This window comes from Cyprinus carpio, chromosome B6 (genome assembly GCF_018340385.1).
Source record: "Cyprinus carpio isolate SPL01 chromosome B6, ASM1834038v1, whole genome shotgun sequence".
Lineage (NCBI taxonomy): Eukaryota > Metazoa > Chordata > Actinopteri > Cypriniformes > Cyprinidae > Cyprinus > Cyprinus carpio.
Window position 1 is genome coordinate 11113333 of NC_056602.1, and position 13629 is coordinate 11126961.

The window sequence follows — 13629 nt, forward strand, 5'->3', positions numbered from 1 at the left end:
ACTTGTGTTAGTGTGTGATGTGTAAACCAGGTTAAAGAGATGGGTCTTTAATCTAGATTTAAACTGAAAGAGTGTGTCTGTCTCCGTAGGTTATTCCAGAGTTTGGGTGCTAAATAGGAAAAGGATCTGCTGCCCGCAGTTGATTTTGATATTCTAGGTATTATCAAATTGCCAGAGTTTTGAGAACGCAGCGGACGTGGAGGACTATAATGTAATAGGAGCTCATTCAAATACTGGGGTGCTAAACCATTCAGGGCTTTATAAGTAATTAGCAAGATTTTAAAATCTATACAATGTTTAATAGGTAGGGCTAATATGGTCATACTTCCTAGTTCTAGTAAGAACTCTAGCTGCTGCATTTTGGACCAGCTGGAGTTTGTTTATTAAGTGTGCAGAACATCCACCTAAAAAGCATTACAATAATCTAACCTTGATGTCATAAATGCATGGATTAACATTTCTGCATTTGACATTGAGAGCATAGGTCGTAAATGCTAGAAACGTGGCTTTCTAAGGAAAGATTGCTATTAAATAGCACACCTAGGTTCCTAACTGATGACGAAGAATTGACAGAGCAGCCATTGAGTCTTAGACAGTGTTCTAGGTTATTGCATGCAGAGTTTTTAGGTCCTATATAATTAACACCTCTGTTTTACTCATCATACTCATCATCCAGTTCTCTCTCCAGACCCCAGACCTTGATTTCCAAATGAAATGCAAAATTTACTTTTATCTGAAAAGAGGACTTTGTTTCTGAGACATGTACATGTACTGTTTCAGAAGTGGCTTGGTAGCCCTTTTCCTGAAGACGTCTGAGCATGGTGACTCTTGATGCACTGACTCCAGTTTCAGTCCACTCCTTGTGAAGCTCTCCCAACTGTTTAAATCGGCTTTGCTTGACAGTATTCTCAAGCTTGCGATCATCCCTGTTGCTTGTGCACCTTTCCCTACACAATTTCTTCCTTCCAGTCAACTTGGCATTTAATATGCTTTGATACAGCACTCTGTGAACAGCCACCCCTTTCAGTAATGACCTTCTGTGACTTACCCTCTTTGTGGAGGGTGTCAATGATTGTCTGCTGGACCATTGCCAAGTCAACAGTCTTCAGCATTATTGTGGTTTCAAAGAACAAGAGATACCCAGAATTTATACTGTAGGGATGATCATTTAATGAAACTCAAATGTAAAAATTCTAATATTTTAGAATCATCAAAATTAAAACAAACAAAAAATATTTTGAAATGTTTTGCTTTACATGTAATTAATCTAGAATATATGAAAGTTTTTTTGATGAGCACCTATAATGTATCTTTTCAAGGTCAGCAAAATATAAATTGAAAATTTTTAATAATTGCAATGGCAAAGCAAATAGGGATTATTTTTGTTAGATCACAAAAGACCACAAAAGAGTATGGGAAGAAACATGCCCTAAATTTGGTTATTAAATTTATTAAAATGAAATATATATATTTGGCAAGAAAGGCAAACTCCAGCATATCATGGAATAATATTAACAACAACAAAAAGCTCACAGAAAATAAAGCATACATTGACTACAATGTAATCAGTTATCATTCTTTAGTTTTCTTTGTTTTTGATTACAGCAGCTATTCTCGTTAGCACTCACTCACTTTTGACCACCAACTGGAAATCGGAAAGAACAAAGTTCTAACCAGTCTGCTGTTGATAATTTTTAAATTCATGAGCGTGGGAGATTGAAAAAAAATATCATATTGATTACCTGTTGAGAAGATTTTACACTTTCAAAGACATCTTTCAACTTTGGATTAGAAGCGTAATTGTGGTCTCATAAGACAAAGCTTGGGAGATATCTTGCTATTTTTACTTCTGGAATGTGTAGAAAACTACTTGAACTTAAACTAGTACTGTATATTGCATATGAAAATCAAAACAATGAAACAGTCAAATTAGAATACAGATGTTTATTTCACATTTGTAACATCACAGCAAAAACAAAAACTTTTGTTATAAATCCTTACAGTACTTTTCGGCACTGAATTTTCATGTTCTGACTTAGCAATAAATATAGAACTTTCTCCTTCCAAATAACACCTAATTGGGAAGAAAAGATGAAAACCTATGGTGTGAAATCAAGTAACACATCTGTAATTTTGACAATCGTTAATACCATGGTTATGGTGTGTTGGAATAGGGTTAAAACTAAACTCTGTAAGACAGTAGCTCTTCAAGTGCAGGGCTGGCAAACCCCTGATTTAAGTGCATTAAAAGTCTGACAGATGTGAACACGTTAAATGGCGTGACTGTCTGGCAAACACTTGACTGGTTAAATATCTTTAGAGTTCATTTTTCCTGCTTTTCCCCAAACGCTAAAATGGTTTCTGGTAAATTCATTACATGAGAAAAAGAAAAGAACATGGGTGAAATACAAAAACATGCAAAAAAATCAGATCCTTTACAATGTAACTCGCACAGTGGCTCTTACCTGCAGACCAGGAAATGCTTCCAAGCCATTGTACCAATTTAATACTGGTAACTGAGAAATATCAATCAAGCATATCACAGATAAATGTGTGGTGCATTTAAAATCCAACTTCTGGAAAGATTATTCATGCAACTAGGTTATAAACAAAAATGTGTAATTTAACAGTTAAAAATATTAAGGAGTGATTACGTCTTTTTTTTTTTTTTTTTAAACTATAAATGACTTTTAATGGTGTTAACACTGAATACCTTTATGAACATTCCAGAACAAACTTGTTATTGACAGAGCGAGTGTATCTGTAATGTCATTATGGCTTTATCAAGAAAACCAACCTGCCTGAAGTCTTCACTGTTCAGGAAACACACTCACACAAAAACAAAATCAAGAAGAAAAAAAAAATCTAATTAAGTATGTTTATTACAATACATACAGCAAAAAAAAAATAAAAAAAATACAGAGAGACACATTAAGCCTTGTGCTATTTAAACCCTGAATAAATGGATGCAAATAGTAAAAAAAACAAAAACAAAAAAACAACAACATCATGACAACAGTGATCTGAAGCCCTCACCAAGCTGATGTTGGGGACGTAAAGTCCAACAGCACAGTATGGTGCTGTGAGGGCTTCACTACTAAGATAAAAGCAGAAATCTTACTGGGAACTTGCCTTGAGTATGGAGATACTGTTAGGCCAGCGGCTTCAATATATTATGAACCTTTGTCTAATATACTGTACTTGTACAACCTGAATGAAACACAATAGGAAGAAAAGCAATACATGTATCAACTGTAACATTGATACTGCTGTTATCTTCTTTGTCTTTATTTAAGGGCTGAATCCAAAACTCTTGTGTGATATTATATATCTCAAATGTCCAGTATGCAGTTTTTCTTCAGCAGTGGGTTTAGAGCTCATTGGTTTGGCTACATTAAAAGCACAAGATGAGAAAAGGTTTAACCTCCAAACCTAGTGGGACGACAGCGCTGTTTCAGTATCGGCTACCTGGAGACATTACAGGTGGCCTTATGCCCATGGGAGGCCCAGGTGGGCCAGTTTGGTAAGGGGGCACCATTGGGGCACTCTGTCCATAAGGAGGCATGCCACCACCCATATAACCAGGCATGCCCTGTGGAGGACCACCATACTGACCTGAAAGCAAAAATACATATAGTGACTAAACACCTAACCAGTTAAGGCCTACCATACTTGATTTAAAATTCCCTTATTTTAATGTCAACATGTGATTATGGCATTAAGTGATGATTATGGATGTAACAATTTATAAACTCATGATGAAAAAAAAATAATAATAAATAGGTCTAATTTAAATTTAAACTTGAACAGAAATTATAATATCTAAAGATACAATCTTACCATGTATGGGATGCCTCATTCCAGGCTGCTGAGGAGGTATAACCTGCTGGGCAGGTATCATTCCTCCCACTGCTCCACTAGGGGGAGCCGAGGCAGCAGCTGCTGCAGTCTGCCCAGGCCGAGGGATTAGCCTCTGGTACCTAGGCAGCTGAGCACGTCTCTCTTCCTGAATTGGGGCCAAGACAATGACAATGAAATCAGACACGTGCAGTAACAAGAACACACTTTGGACTGCATGTATTCTCACAACATCAGCTAACTCTTTCATTTGTGCTTCAGCAATATTTCATAATACCAGTTAATGCATTCACAATTACTTACTGTCAAAAAAAGTAGTTAAAGCAAAACTCAAACACTCACCAGCGAGATATCCTCATCAGGGTGCATCAACTTACTGGTAGCACTCAAGGTGGTGAGGGTGGCTGGCTTACTTGTGACTGTGGCAGGGGGCTTGGCCACAGTGCTGGAGGAGGCAGCAACAGAGGGAGCGGAGGAAGGCTGGGTGTAGGCTGGGAATGTCACCTTAGGAGAATCAGAGGTGGTTGATGACGGTCCTGATACCGTCTGCTGCGCCTAAAATGAAAGCAATATTTTCAAAACATGTTCACAATTAAGGCAAAGGTCCTCCCCCATCACAGTGCACACTGCCAAATCATCATCATTTACATTACCTCAAAATTCCAACCAGTGTTGCCAGATGTAAGATAATAGTATTTGTACGATAAATTTGACCTCTGTACGATGTAAGATCAATAATGAAAAACATCCCATAACATACGATAATTTCAGAATTTTGTGACACTTCAAACTATGGTGTTTGTAATCGTAAGGCTTATTATACTCACTGATTGTGCAAACCTCAGAGTGTGTTAAGAATGCGGGAGGGTGCCCTGCTTTCAAGTCAGTGAGCTCCAGGGCTGCACAATTAATCAAAATTAAAATCGCAAAGCTGATCAATCACGATTGTCATGCGCATCTTTCAGTGAAGCACGGTTCTGTGATCCGTGCTAGTTACATGAGGGCTAAACGCTGGGTGAAAAACTGAAGCTGGTGCTAGACGTCACAGTAGAGAAAAAAAGAATCGCTACTTCCGTTTCAAGCTGACTTTAAATGTGGTATTTTCCACGTGCTTTCAGATGGAGCAGCATTTACTACGGAGACATAGTTCACTGACAAGCTACGCAAACAGCTTTCATAATCGCACGATTAAAACACGATTATGAACACGATTTTGCGTAGCTTGTCAGTGAACTACGGCTCTGTGTAGTAAATGCTGCTCCATCTGAAAGCACGTGCAGGAGATTTACTACTAATCATAGAACCGGCTTTACAGACAAGATATGCATGACAATCACATTCGATTAATCATGCAGCCCTAATGAGCACTATGTTGTGGTCCATAAGCGCATCTAATCTGTACCGCAAAAGGACCCCGGCCCTCAACATCTGGCAACACACAGGCTTCCAATGACAGTGACTCAGAGGTGGAGTTTGGATATTTCCACTAATTTCCACCTACTTATCTATTGTGGTAACCTGCAGGTCATGTCAAAAAGTTGTTGGTAGAAAAATAACTGCATTCTGTACATTTGACTTGTGTACGATAATTTTCTTCCAAATACGATAATTTTGAGTTTCTGGTACGATGCCTGGACGTTTCCAATCTGGCAACACTGAGTCCTAAGAGGGTATTATAGGTAGTACAAAAACTCTGACAATTTTTTTTTTAAATAAGACAATTACAAATAATGTATATTTAACATGCCCAATGCAAAAAGCATATGCATGCATGAAGAAACAAATCAAAACACCAACCAACTAAATATCTGCCTAAATATCAACACAGCTCTATATGCATGAGCATATCTACTAAATGACAGAGACAAGCATGTCTGCATGTTGTGTTGATGTAAAGAGAAGCACACAAACTAGTGCGTACTTGGGCAGAGCTAGGGAACAGAGGCTTAGAGGAGGCAGACTGTGTCTCTGCACTTGCAGGGGCTGCGCTGGAGCTCGCAACACCAGTCCCCATCTGAAGCATAGAGAGAAAGGACAACAGTAACAGTTTCCTTTGACTCCCTGAGAAAACTGAACCTTGAATTTATTCAGTTAGTCTCTTTAGTGGCAAGATCTGTTTTTACAGAAAGAGAAGATACAGACCCTGTACCATACATTCTCACAAAAACTGCACCTTTGGACGTAGAACAGCTTGTCACTAGGGCAGCACCCTCAAACTGACCACTTTTTAGTGGAAGATAAGGTATAATGTTATCTCTATAAGGGTACTCCTCCAATTAACCTTAAACAAATTCTTATTTTACTATGACACTAGCTATTGTCCTTTACTGGCACTGTATTTGTCAAAAAGAAAAAAAAAACTTGCCTAATATAATGACTACTGCCAATGCCTTTTTTGATGATCTCTTAAGTTTATTTATTCACAAACAGTGGCTACACACTCAACCAGCAAATAAGTCTGGTTCTATATTCAGTACCTGCACAGCGCTGGGGAAGAGAGGTTTGGATGCAGCAGACTGTGTAGCGGGTACAGCTGGTCTGCTGGCCATTCCAGGAGCAGTGACAGGGGCTGCAGGTGCCATAGGAGGCATGCCAGGTCTGGCAACAAGAGGTGGCATTCCTAAAAACAAGAAAATGATCAACTACCACAACCGGTTGACTAGCATTTTTTTTCTTCTCAAGCTAAAGTAAAAAATTACTATAATCAATAACAATGCCAATATGCTTACACATAAATAACTACTCATGCACCAAAATTTTGACAAACAAAAATATTCACTTGAAACATCAAAATGAATGATTGGCCACAATAGTTCTGCAGGGCTAAAAATAATTGACCAAAACTGTTAATCAAATAAAGCAGTTTAATTTACCTGAGAATAAGACAACTTGAACAGCACAAAGAGTTTAAATACCCTATTACCAACATAAAAACTTAAGCTGATTAAGCTGATTTCGATAAATTATTTTCAGTGTAACAATAAACAATGACTGTTAATTATTAATATGAACTTGGCTTTAAGTAATTTAAACAGTGACCTGGTGGCATGCCGGGCATCATCGGAGGCATCATTCCTCTCATTGGCATCATGCTATGCAAAACAGAACCAAAGATAAATCACTGGACCATATAATGTATCAGCTTATAACTTCTGTAACTGAAAATAAAGACCTACCCAGGTGGCATGCCTGGCATTACTGGTGGCATCCCAGGAATCATTGGTGGGATGCCAGTCAACATAGGTGGCATGCCTTTAGGAAGCAATATGAAGTATTAATGGGGCAAACTTTTGTTTGAGAGGTATTTAAAGTACTTAGGCCATTTAAACTATTGGCATACATACCTGCATAACCAGCAGGTGGCATGCCTTGGGCATGAGGACCAGGATGCATGCCCGCCTGGGTCATTGGGGGCATGTAGGCAGCCTGAGGCTGAGCAGCAGGCTGCTGAAATGAAGGTCCAGCTTCATCATCATCATCGTCGTCGTCCTCATCAGAATCATCCTGGTTCTGCTTCTTCTTCTGACTCTCTGCTCAGATAACAAAACAAGTTTATATTTCTGTCACAAATTATTCTATAAATATTTTTTACACAAATTAGTGTGCCTAAGCACAAGACCATACCTTGTGACTTTTGTTCAAGTACTCTTCTCCGATCTTGCATGTCTTTTTCTGGAATACCCTCCATGCCATAGATTTCCAGTTCTATGTCTGTTCTTCCTGGTATAGCATTAGGAACCGAGTCTATTGTTTCTTTGTGCACCTTTAAAATACAGATTAAATAGCTCAACAACCTTACCAAACATCAAAGCAAATGTATCAGTAAACACATCGCCACTGTCCATACCTGCATGCAGTGTATGGCTAATCCAGGTCCGGTGTAAAGCTTCTTGTGACATATATGACATTTGAAATGTTTGGCTTTTTGGTGCTGAATGAGAATCTTTTCATCATCGAAATCTCTGTTGCAATACCTGAAAATCTGATTAAGGATCACGCTGAGGGAGAGGAGAGAACGTTATGAAGAGAAAAAAATATGTAAAGAGTTTGAGATCGAACTGCATTGTGTAAAGAATAAATAAATGCGCTGATAATAATGAGATAAGCATCTGACTGCGGTTATAGATGATTATAACAGCCCATAAAGCGCATATGATGCCCAACACGCTGTCTAAAGCGACGAGGAGACACAGCTAGTGTCAAAAATACGCCCTTAATCCTAATTAAGAAGATTCACTAAATGGCATTAAGAAAAGTAAATGCACGAATATGAAATATACAGGTTTCTGTTTTTCTTCTGATATGTAATAAATATGACTGCAGTGTGAAACTGACAGCATGAGCTCAAATTGACGATCACGCTGCTGTAACAGGCCGCATTGGTAAATGAAAAGGATACCAGCACCAGGGCTTCAATTGCTTCTTCTTCTTTCGTCCCATTTTAATAATAACTCGTTATTGTCTTCTAAGCCAACAGGGGGAAAGGGATTCAAACCGTCCCCAAACGCAGCTTTTTGATCGCAGTTCGGAACACACAAAAAAATGGCGCGGCTCCTCCGCTACTGTCTCTCACCCACAATGCAGCGGGATATGACGCAAACACGCAACATCCTCCGTCCGTCCATTCGCGCGCTCCTGATGACGTTGAGACATAACCCCTCCCATTTTGGAACTTGCGGCACAACCCAGAGCCATCCATCCAGTGTTGCCAGATTGGGTAGGGCGGGTTTGAGTTTGATTGTGCGGGTGGATAGAATTTCGGCTGGTTTGGTATCAGTTTGGCGGTTTTCAAACATATAAATTGTATTAGGCTGATTGGTTAACATACAAGGCCAAGTGTGCATATTCTGCATCCAATCGGTCCTCACGACATTACTAAACACGACTGGTGCTGATGTTGACAGCTGCACTGATAGCCAATCATATGGATCGGACGTGATGATTCATGAGTGAGGTGTTTTTTATTTATTTATTATAAATAAATAAATGAATAAATAAAGAAATATTTTTTTAGCACGATAACTGTATAAGTGATCATTCATAATGCCTAAATATAAGTTACATGATAAAGTTTGGAGAGTGTTTTAACTCTAAAACATGAATAACACCTGTGTTAGAGATGACACGAAGGCTCTAATTTAACTGCAACTCCGAAATCAGAGCGCAGTTAAATTATTTTTATCAAAATATATTTATATCTGTACGATCCTGTCTTTTATCTTTTAAACGGTCCATATTGGTATATCCTTGAAAGCTGCTGGAATTGATAGTTTTGACTGTGCAAAGTTCTGTATCATGTTCAATATGAACTTCACGAAAGATTTCCTCTAGTTCTGTGTGAAATTATAGAGCGACACGAAGGTAAGAGCATCATTGTTGTTGTTATTTAATTATTTATTTTATTATTGTCGTATTATCATACAGTAGGCTATGCATCAATGAATGACACCGTTTTGACTGTCATGGTGTGTGCGAACGAATGTGAAATACGTTGCTTATTCCGATCACTTACATTGGGCACTTTTTTTTTTATTAAATTTTGTTGACATTGAAAATTATGGGTTTTTTTTTACATGGGTATATTGGATAATTTCTTGATTGCCGTTTTGAGTCTGCTTGCATATTTTAATCATATTTGGTCATTCTCTTTAATGTATTTGCCCCGATTTGATCCATGTGAAATGTATCTAGCGTTATATTTATATTATTTTGTCGTCGTTATTTTGATTTAATAAGGTGTGGGGCTTCATTAACGTGTACACCTACCCTTACAGTATTAAAAATACATTGTTGGTAGCATAATCTGATAGGTAGCATTATTTGTTAGAACACCTGGCACAACATATATGTTCAAATTCATATATAGGCATTCAGAAGGTTTGTAAAGCGCCATGAATTTGTGTGTGTATTTAGTTTACTACTAGGCCTACAGTAATGCCATGATCAATTGGAATGTTTGTCATCATTGAGATGTAAAGCCTCAGCATAATATAACTGTTAAGAGAAAACATGAATATACACCTTTTGTTACAGAGTTGCAAAATAACTTTCTGTTCTTATGTGCCTTTCTTTTAAATGGACAGTATACCTACAGTAAAATTATGCTTCAGATTAAGGTTTTTGTCAGGGTCAAAGCATCAAATTAGATATCTATAACTGAGTATTTGCATAAAATCCTTAAAAGCAAAACAACACTTTCATTTCCACATTTGTTATTCAGTAGTTTTGCATAACAGAGGTCTTTTGTTCTTTGACACTTGATTGTTTAGCCATCTTTTGTCTTAGTGCAGAAGTTGACAAGAGCACCTTAGGGTTTATAGAAGTTTCAGAGTGCTTTTATCATTTCTCAGTTTATAGTTGTTTGTTTCTTGAAAGGTTTCAGTCTATTTTCACAAATTTGGCACAAATCTAGTCTTTTGCCTTCACATCTGATGCAATTCACATCTCGACCGCTTGAGGGCAACAAACATAGCAGCGCCCCCCATGCAAATTGTGAAGGCTGAGAATTTAGTGCAGATGTGGATTTTTAACTGTGAGGTTGACCAGCTGTTCAGTGTGATAAAGTGTGAGGTAAGACTCCTCATCCAGTTGATGCTTTTGAAATGGCATTGTACATCAGTGGTACGTTAGTTTTATCATCTCCAAAGATATTAAAAGGGTCATATGATGCAATTTAAAATTTTCCTTTCTCTTTGGAGTGTTACAAGTTCTTGGTGCATAAAGAAGATCTGTAAATTTGCAAAGACTAAAGTCTCAAACCCAAAGAGATATTCTTTATAAAAGTTAAGTGTCAACCACTCCTACCTAAAATGGTTTGTTCTAACACGCCCCCACATGTCTACTTAAAGATGTGGGAAGATTTGCATTACACCGCCGAAACGTTCACGCAAAGAAAGAAGGGGAGATGCTGTGTGTTTCGTTGTAAAAGCAAAACGACTATGTTTGGCCTTCCAAAAGAGGACACAACTAGAAATCAGTGGTTCAAATCTGTTCTGGAACAGTTCAACCCAAATATTCAGATGTGTGCAGTGCATTTTGCGGAGGTTGAGGACTGTTTCCTGTGAGAGTAGCCTACAATGCCAGTGTCTGTTTCTATAAAGTAGGGCAGTTCCAACTTTGCTAGGACAATCTGGCGCTTCTGACTCGTAATCTGTAAGTACGTTTTGTTTATATATTTAAATAATTTGCCACTGACGATTCAAATGCGAGTTTTGAGCAGTGTAGAGTAGAGCTTGTTGTTTGTCGTTTTTCCGATCACAAATGCAGACATGGTTTTATGTTTACCCAGCGCAATACGCAATGCAACGCGTAAAACCACAGTATAAGTCATTATAATCAGTAATTATGTCCCCACTGGATGCAGCAAATGCCTCGTTTCTAATGGGTTTTATTGTTTTTGTCTTGTTGCGCCGGGACACACGGCATCACAATATGGTAAGGGGCATAACATTTCCGTCACATGCTTGAGGTATTCGGCCAATCACACTGGATAGCTGGCCAATCAGCGTACACTTTGCTTTCAGAACGATAAGCTTTGTAAAAATCAACGCTTTTCAGAAAGGTGAACATAGAGGAGCAACAATAATGTACATTATGTGGAAAATAATGTTTTTTGAACCTTAAACCGCATAAACACATTGCATTAGACCAAATACACAAAATAATGTTCTTTTTAGCAACTTCATATGACCCCTTTAATTTTCTTCTAGTTAATTCTGTCCTTTCTTGCAAAGTTTATTTTTTAATTTTGGTTTAGAGGCTCATGGCTAGCAGTATGGATCAGAGTCAGAAGAGGCTAACACGGCATTGGTTCATCCTATATTTCTTAATATTTTAAATAAAATAATGTAAATACAATTTTAAAATATTAACTAACAACATTTAAATTCAATAAACTACTATAGTGGTCGTTGGCAAACGTTGGACCGACATTGAGTGGCTATCAGCTCAGTTTGTGTGGCGTGTTTTGCACTGTTTATGCTAGGTGGACCCCATCAGGGGCTTTTTGGCCCCCTTTTGAATGACAAATAGGCTACTGTCACCTTTCAAAATGGATCCTCTCAGGCAGTCACAGAACTACAAGCTAGACGTTGGCTTTGTTGCTAATGTTTTGATGGGGACGTGGTGTGTCAGGCATTTACTGTAATGTAGCAGCCATTTATATTTCTTCAATATTGCAGCAGCTACTCAACTTGTCCCTTTTTATGGAAGATGTTTTATTAGTACTTTATAGATAGACGTGCATGCCCTATGTATCATTGCCAATGGGACACTGAAAGTTCTAGCTAGCCCTGCAGGATGTTTCACAGACAAGCTAAAAAAAAAAATGAAGATGAGTGGTCCTTCCCCATCTATGGTCCCTTTCTATCTGCATGAGTTAAAGGAAATAATTGAATCCTTCCCCTGTTAAATGGAAATCAGGACTGGTCTCTTCTCATATGTCTTTAGAATAGGCACTGTCCTATTTATTCTTTTGTATATTCCAGAGTCAAGCATTCATTTATACCAGTGGGATTTAAGGAAGGTTAGAGCCTAGAATTATTTACAACAGATGCTGGAGGCCCAGTCTGGAGGCAGCACAGACTGAGGTGAAAAAAAGTCTTGCTGTGCCAAATATTGTTTCAGACATTAACTCAACTTATCCACGAGAGAAGCTCTGTTATTCAAGTCCTCTTGCCAAATGAACTGGACTGGATTGGAAACAGGGGATGCCAGGGGAAGCTTTGTTAGAACTACATTCTGAGCTAGGAGAAACATTCTCTTTGCATTTGCTTGATCTCATCAGACAAAAACTTTGCTTTCTCTTAGGTTGCAGTAAGAGAAATTCTTTGTGATACCTCCAGATGGCTTGAATCATTTGGCTCATGTAAAGATGATCCTTTAATGAGTAATAAGGATTTAACTGAATCACAATGTAATCTTGGCTCCATCAAGAAGACCTTACAGTCCTTAATGACTGTTTAGGTTCCACATAGTTCTCTTTAGACTCCATTCCAGCAGCCTTTCTAGCTTGAAAGACCATGTGGAAATTTGGGGAGGTTAAGAGGTTAGGGTAGGATAATGTTATCCATTAAAACACATTCAGGATTCATCCTTCTTTGCATATGTGACATTTACTCAGATCCACAAACATCCATAACCTGTTTGTTGATGTTGAAAATATTGAAAATACTGGAAAGAAGTAGAAAGAAATAGCTAACCAGCAAGATAACTTGCTTGTCTGATCCAACCCCCAAAAGCTACTATAAGCCAGAAATTACATTTATGCATTTAGCAGATGCTTTTATCCAAAGCGACTTACAGTGCATTCAGGCTAACATTTTTTTTTTTTACCTAACGTGTTCCCTGGGAAATGAACCCACAACCTTTTGTGCTGCTAATGCAGTGCTCTACCGCTGAGCCACAGGAACACTGGACATGGTAAAAATGGAATCAGTGGTCTTCCATCTCCACCCAAACTGCTGCTTCTGGTCTTCCATCTCCACCCAAACTGTTTCTTTTTATCTGTTTTTTTTAGTAATTTTTTGGAAGGTTATGTTTTGATGACCTAATTTTGTGTTCCTATTGTGTTTTTTTTGATGGGACTGGCTATCCTTGTTGAAAAAAAAAAAAAAAAAAAAAAAAAAAAAACACAGCATATGCTGGTTAGATATGTTTTGAAGCGTGTCAGCTGGTTTGAGCTGGTTTAAGCTGGTCCCTAGTTGGCCATGAGCTGGTCCTATTTGCTTAGGACCAGCTTAAACCAGCTCAAACCAGCCATCATGCTTCAAA

At 38.1% G+C, this 13629-nt stretch overlaps 1 protein-coding gene across 3 annotated transcripts; it reads right to left on the reverse strand.

The window, feature by feature from the left end:
• Positions 1 to 1929: 1929 nt before the first annotated feature.
• LOC109092310 (BUB3-interacting and GLEBS motif-containing protein ZNF207-like) lies at positions 1930 to 8470 on the reverse strand. 3 transcript variants are annotated; one of them, XM_042725704.1, is made up of 12 exons: positions 8258 to 8465; positions 7706 to 7832; positions 7483 to 7621; positions 7203 to 7388; positions 7035 to 7110; positions 6898 to 6950; positions 6336 to 6478; positions 5780 to 5872; positions 4201 to 4413; positions 3841 to 4006; positions 3433 to 3615; positions 1930 to 3210 (listed from the first exon to the last, which is right to left on the reverse strand). In XM_042725704.1, exons 1-11 carry the CDS (start codon positions 8296 to 8298, stop codon positions 3455 to 3457), a joined length of 1398 nt encoding a protein of 465 aa, XP_042581638.1. In that variant the 5' UTR covers positions 8299 to 8465; the 3' UTR covers positions 1930 to 3210; positions 3433 to 3454. The 3 variants fall into 3 exon arrangements, with proteins under 3 accessions (XP_042581638.1, XP_042581637.1, XP_042581639.1); XM_042725703.1 differs by having other exon boundaries at positions 1930 to 3615; positions 8258 to 8470; XM_042725705.1 differs by lacking the exon at positions 5780 to 5872 and having other exon boundaries at positions 1930 to 3615; positions 8258 to 8463.
• Between the last annotated feature and the right edge of the window lie 5159 nt (positions 8471 to 13629).

Coding starts and splice junctions, on each gene's coding strand:
- LOC109092310 (XM_042725703.1), bottom strand. CDS start 8,298: ATGGGACGAAAGAAGAAGAAGCAATTGAAGCCCTGGTGCTG. Junction 7,833..8,257: donor CAATTGAAGCCCTGGTGCTG/GTATCCTTTTCA, acceptor TCAGATTTTCAG/GTATTGCAACAGAGATTTCG. Junction 7,389..7,482: donor ACTTGAACAAAAGTCACAAG/GTATGGTCTTGT, acceptor TTATCTGAGCAG/AGAGTCAGAAGAAGAAGCAG.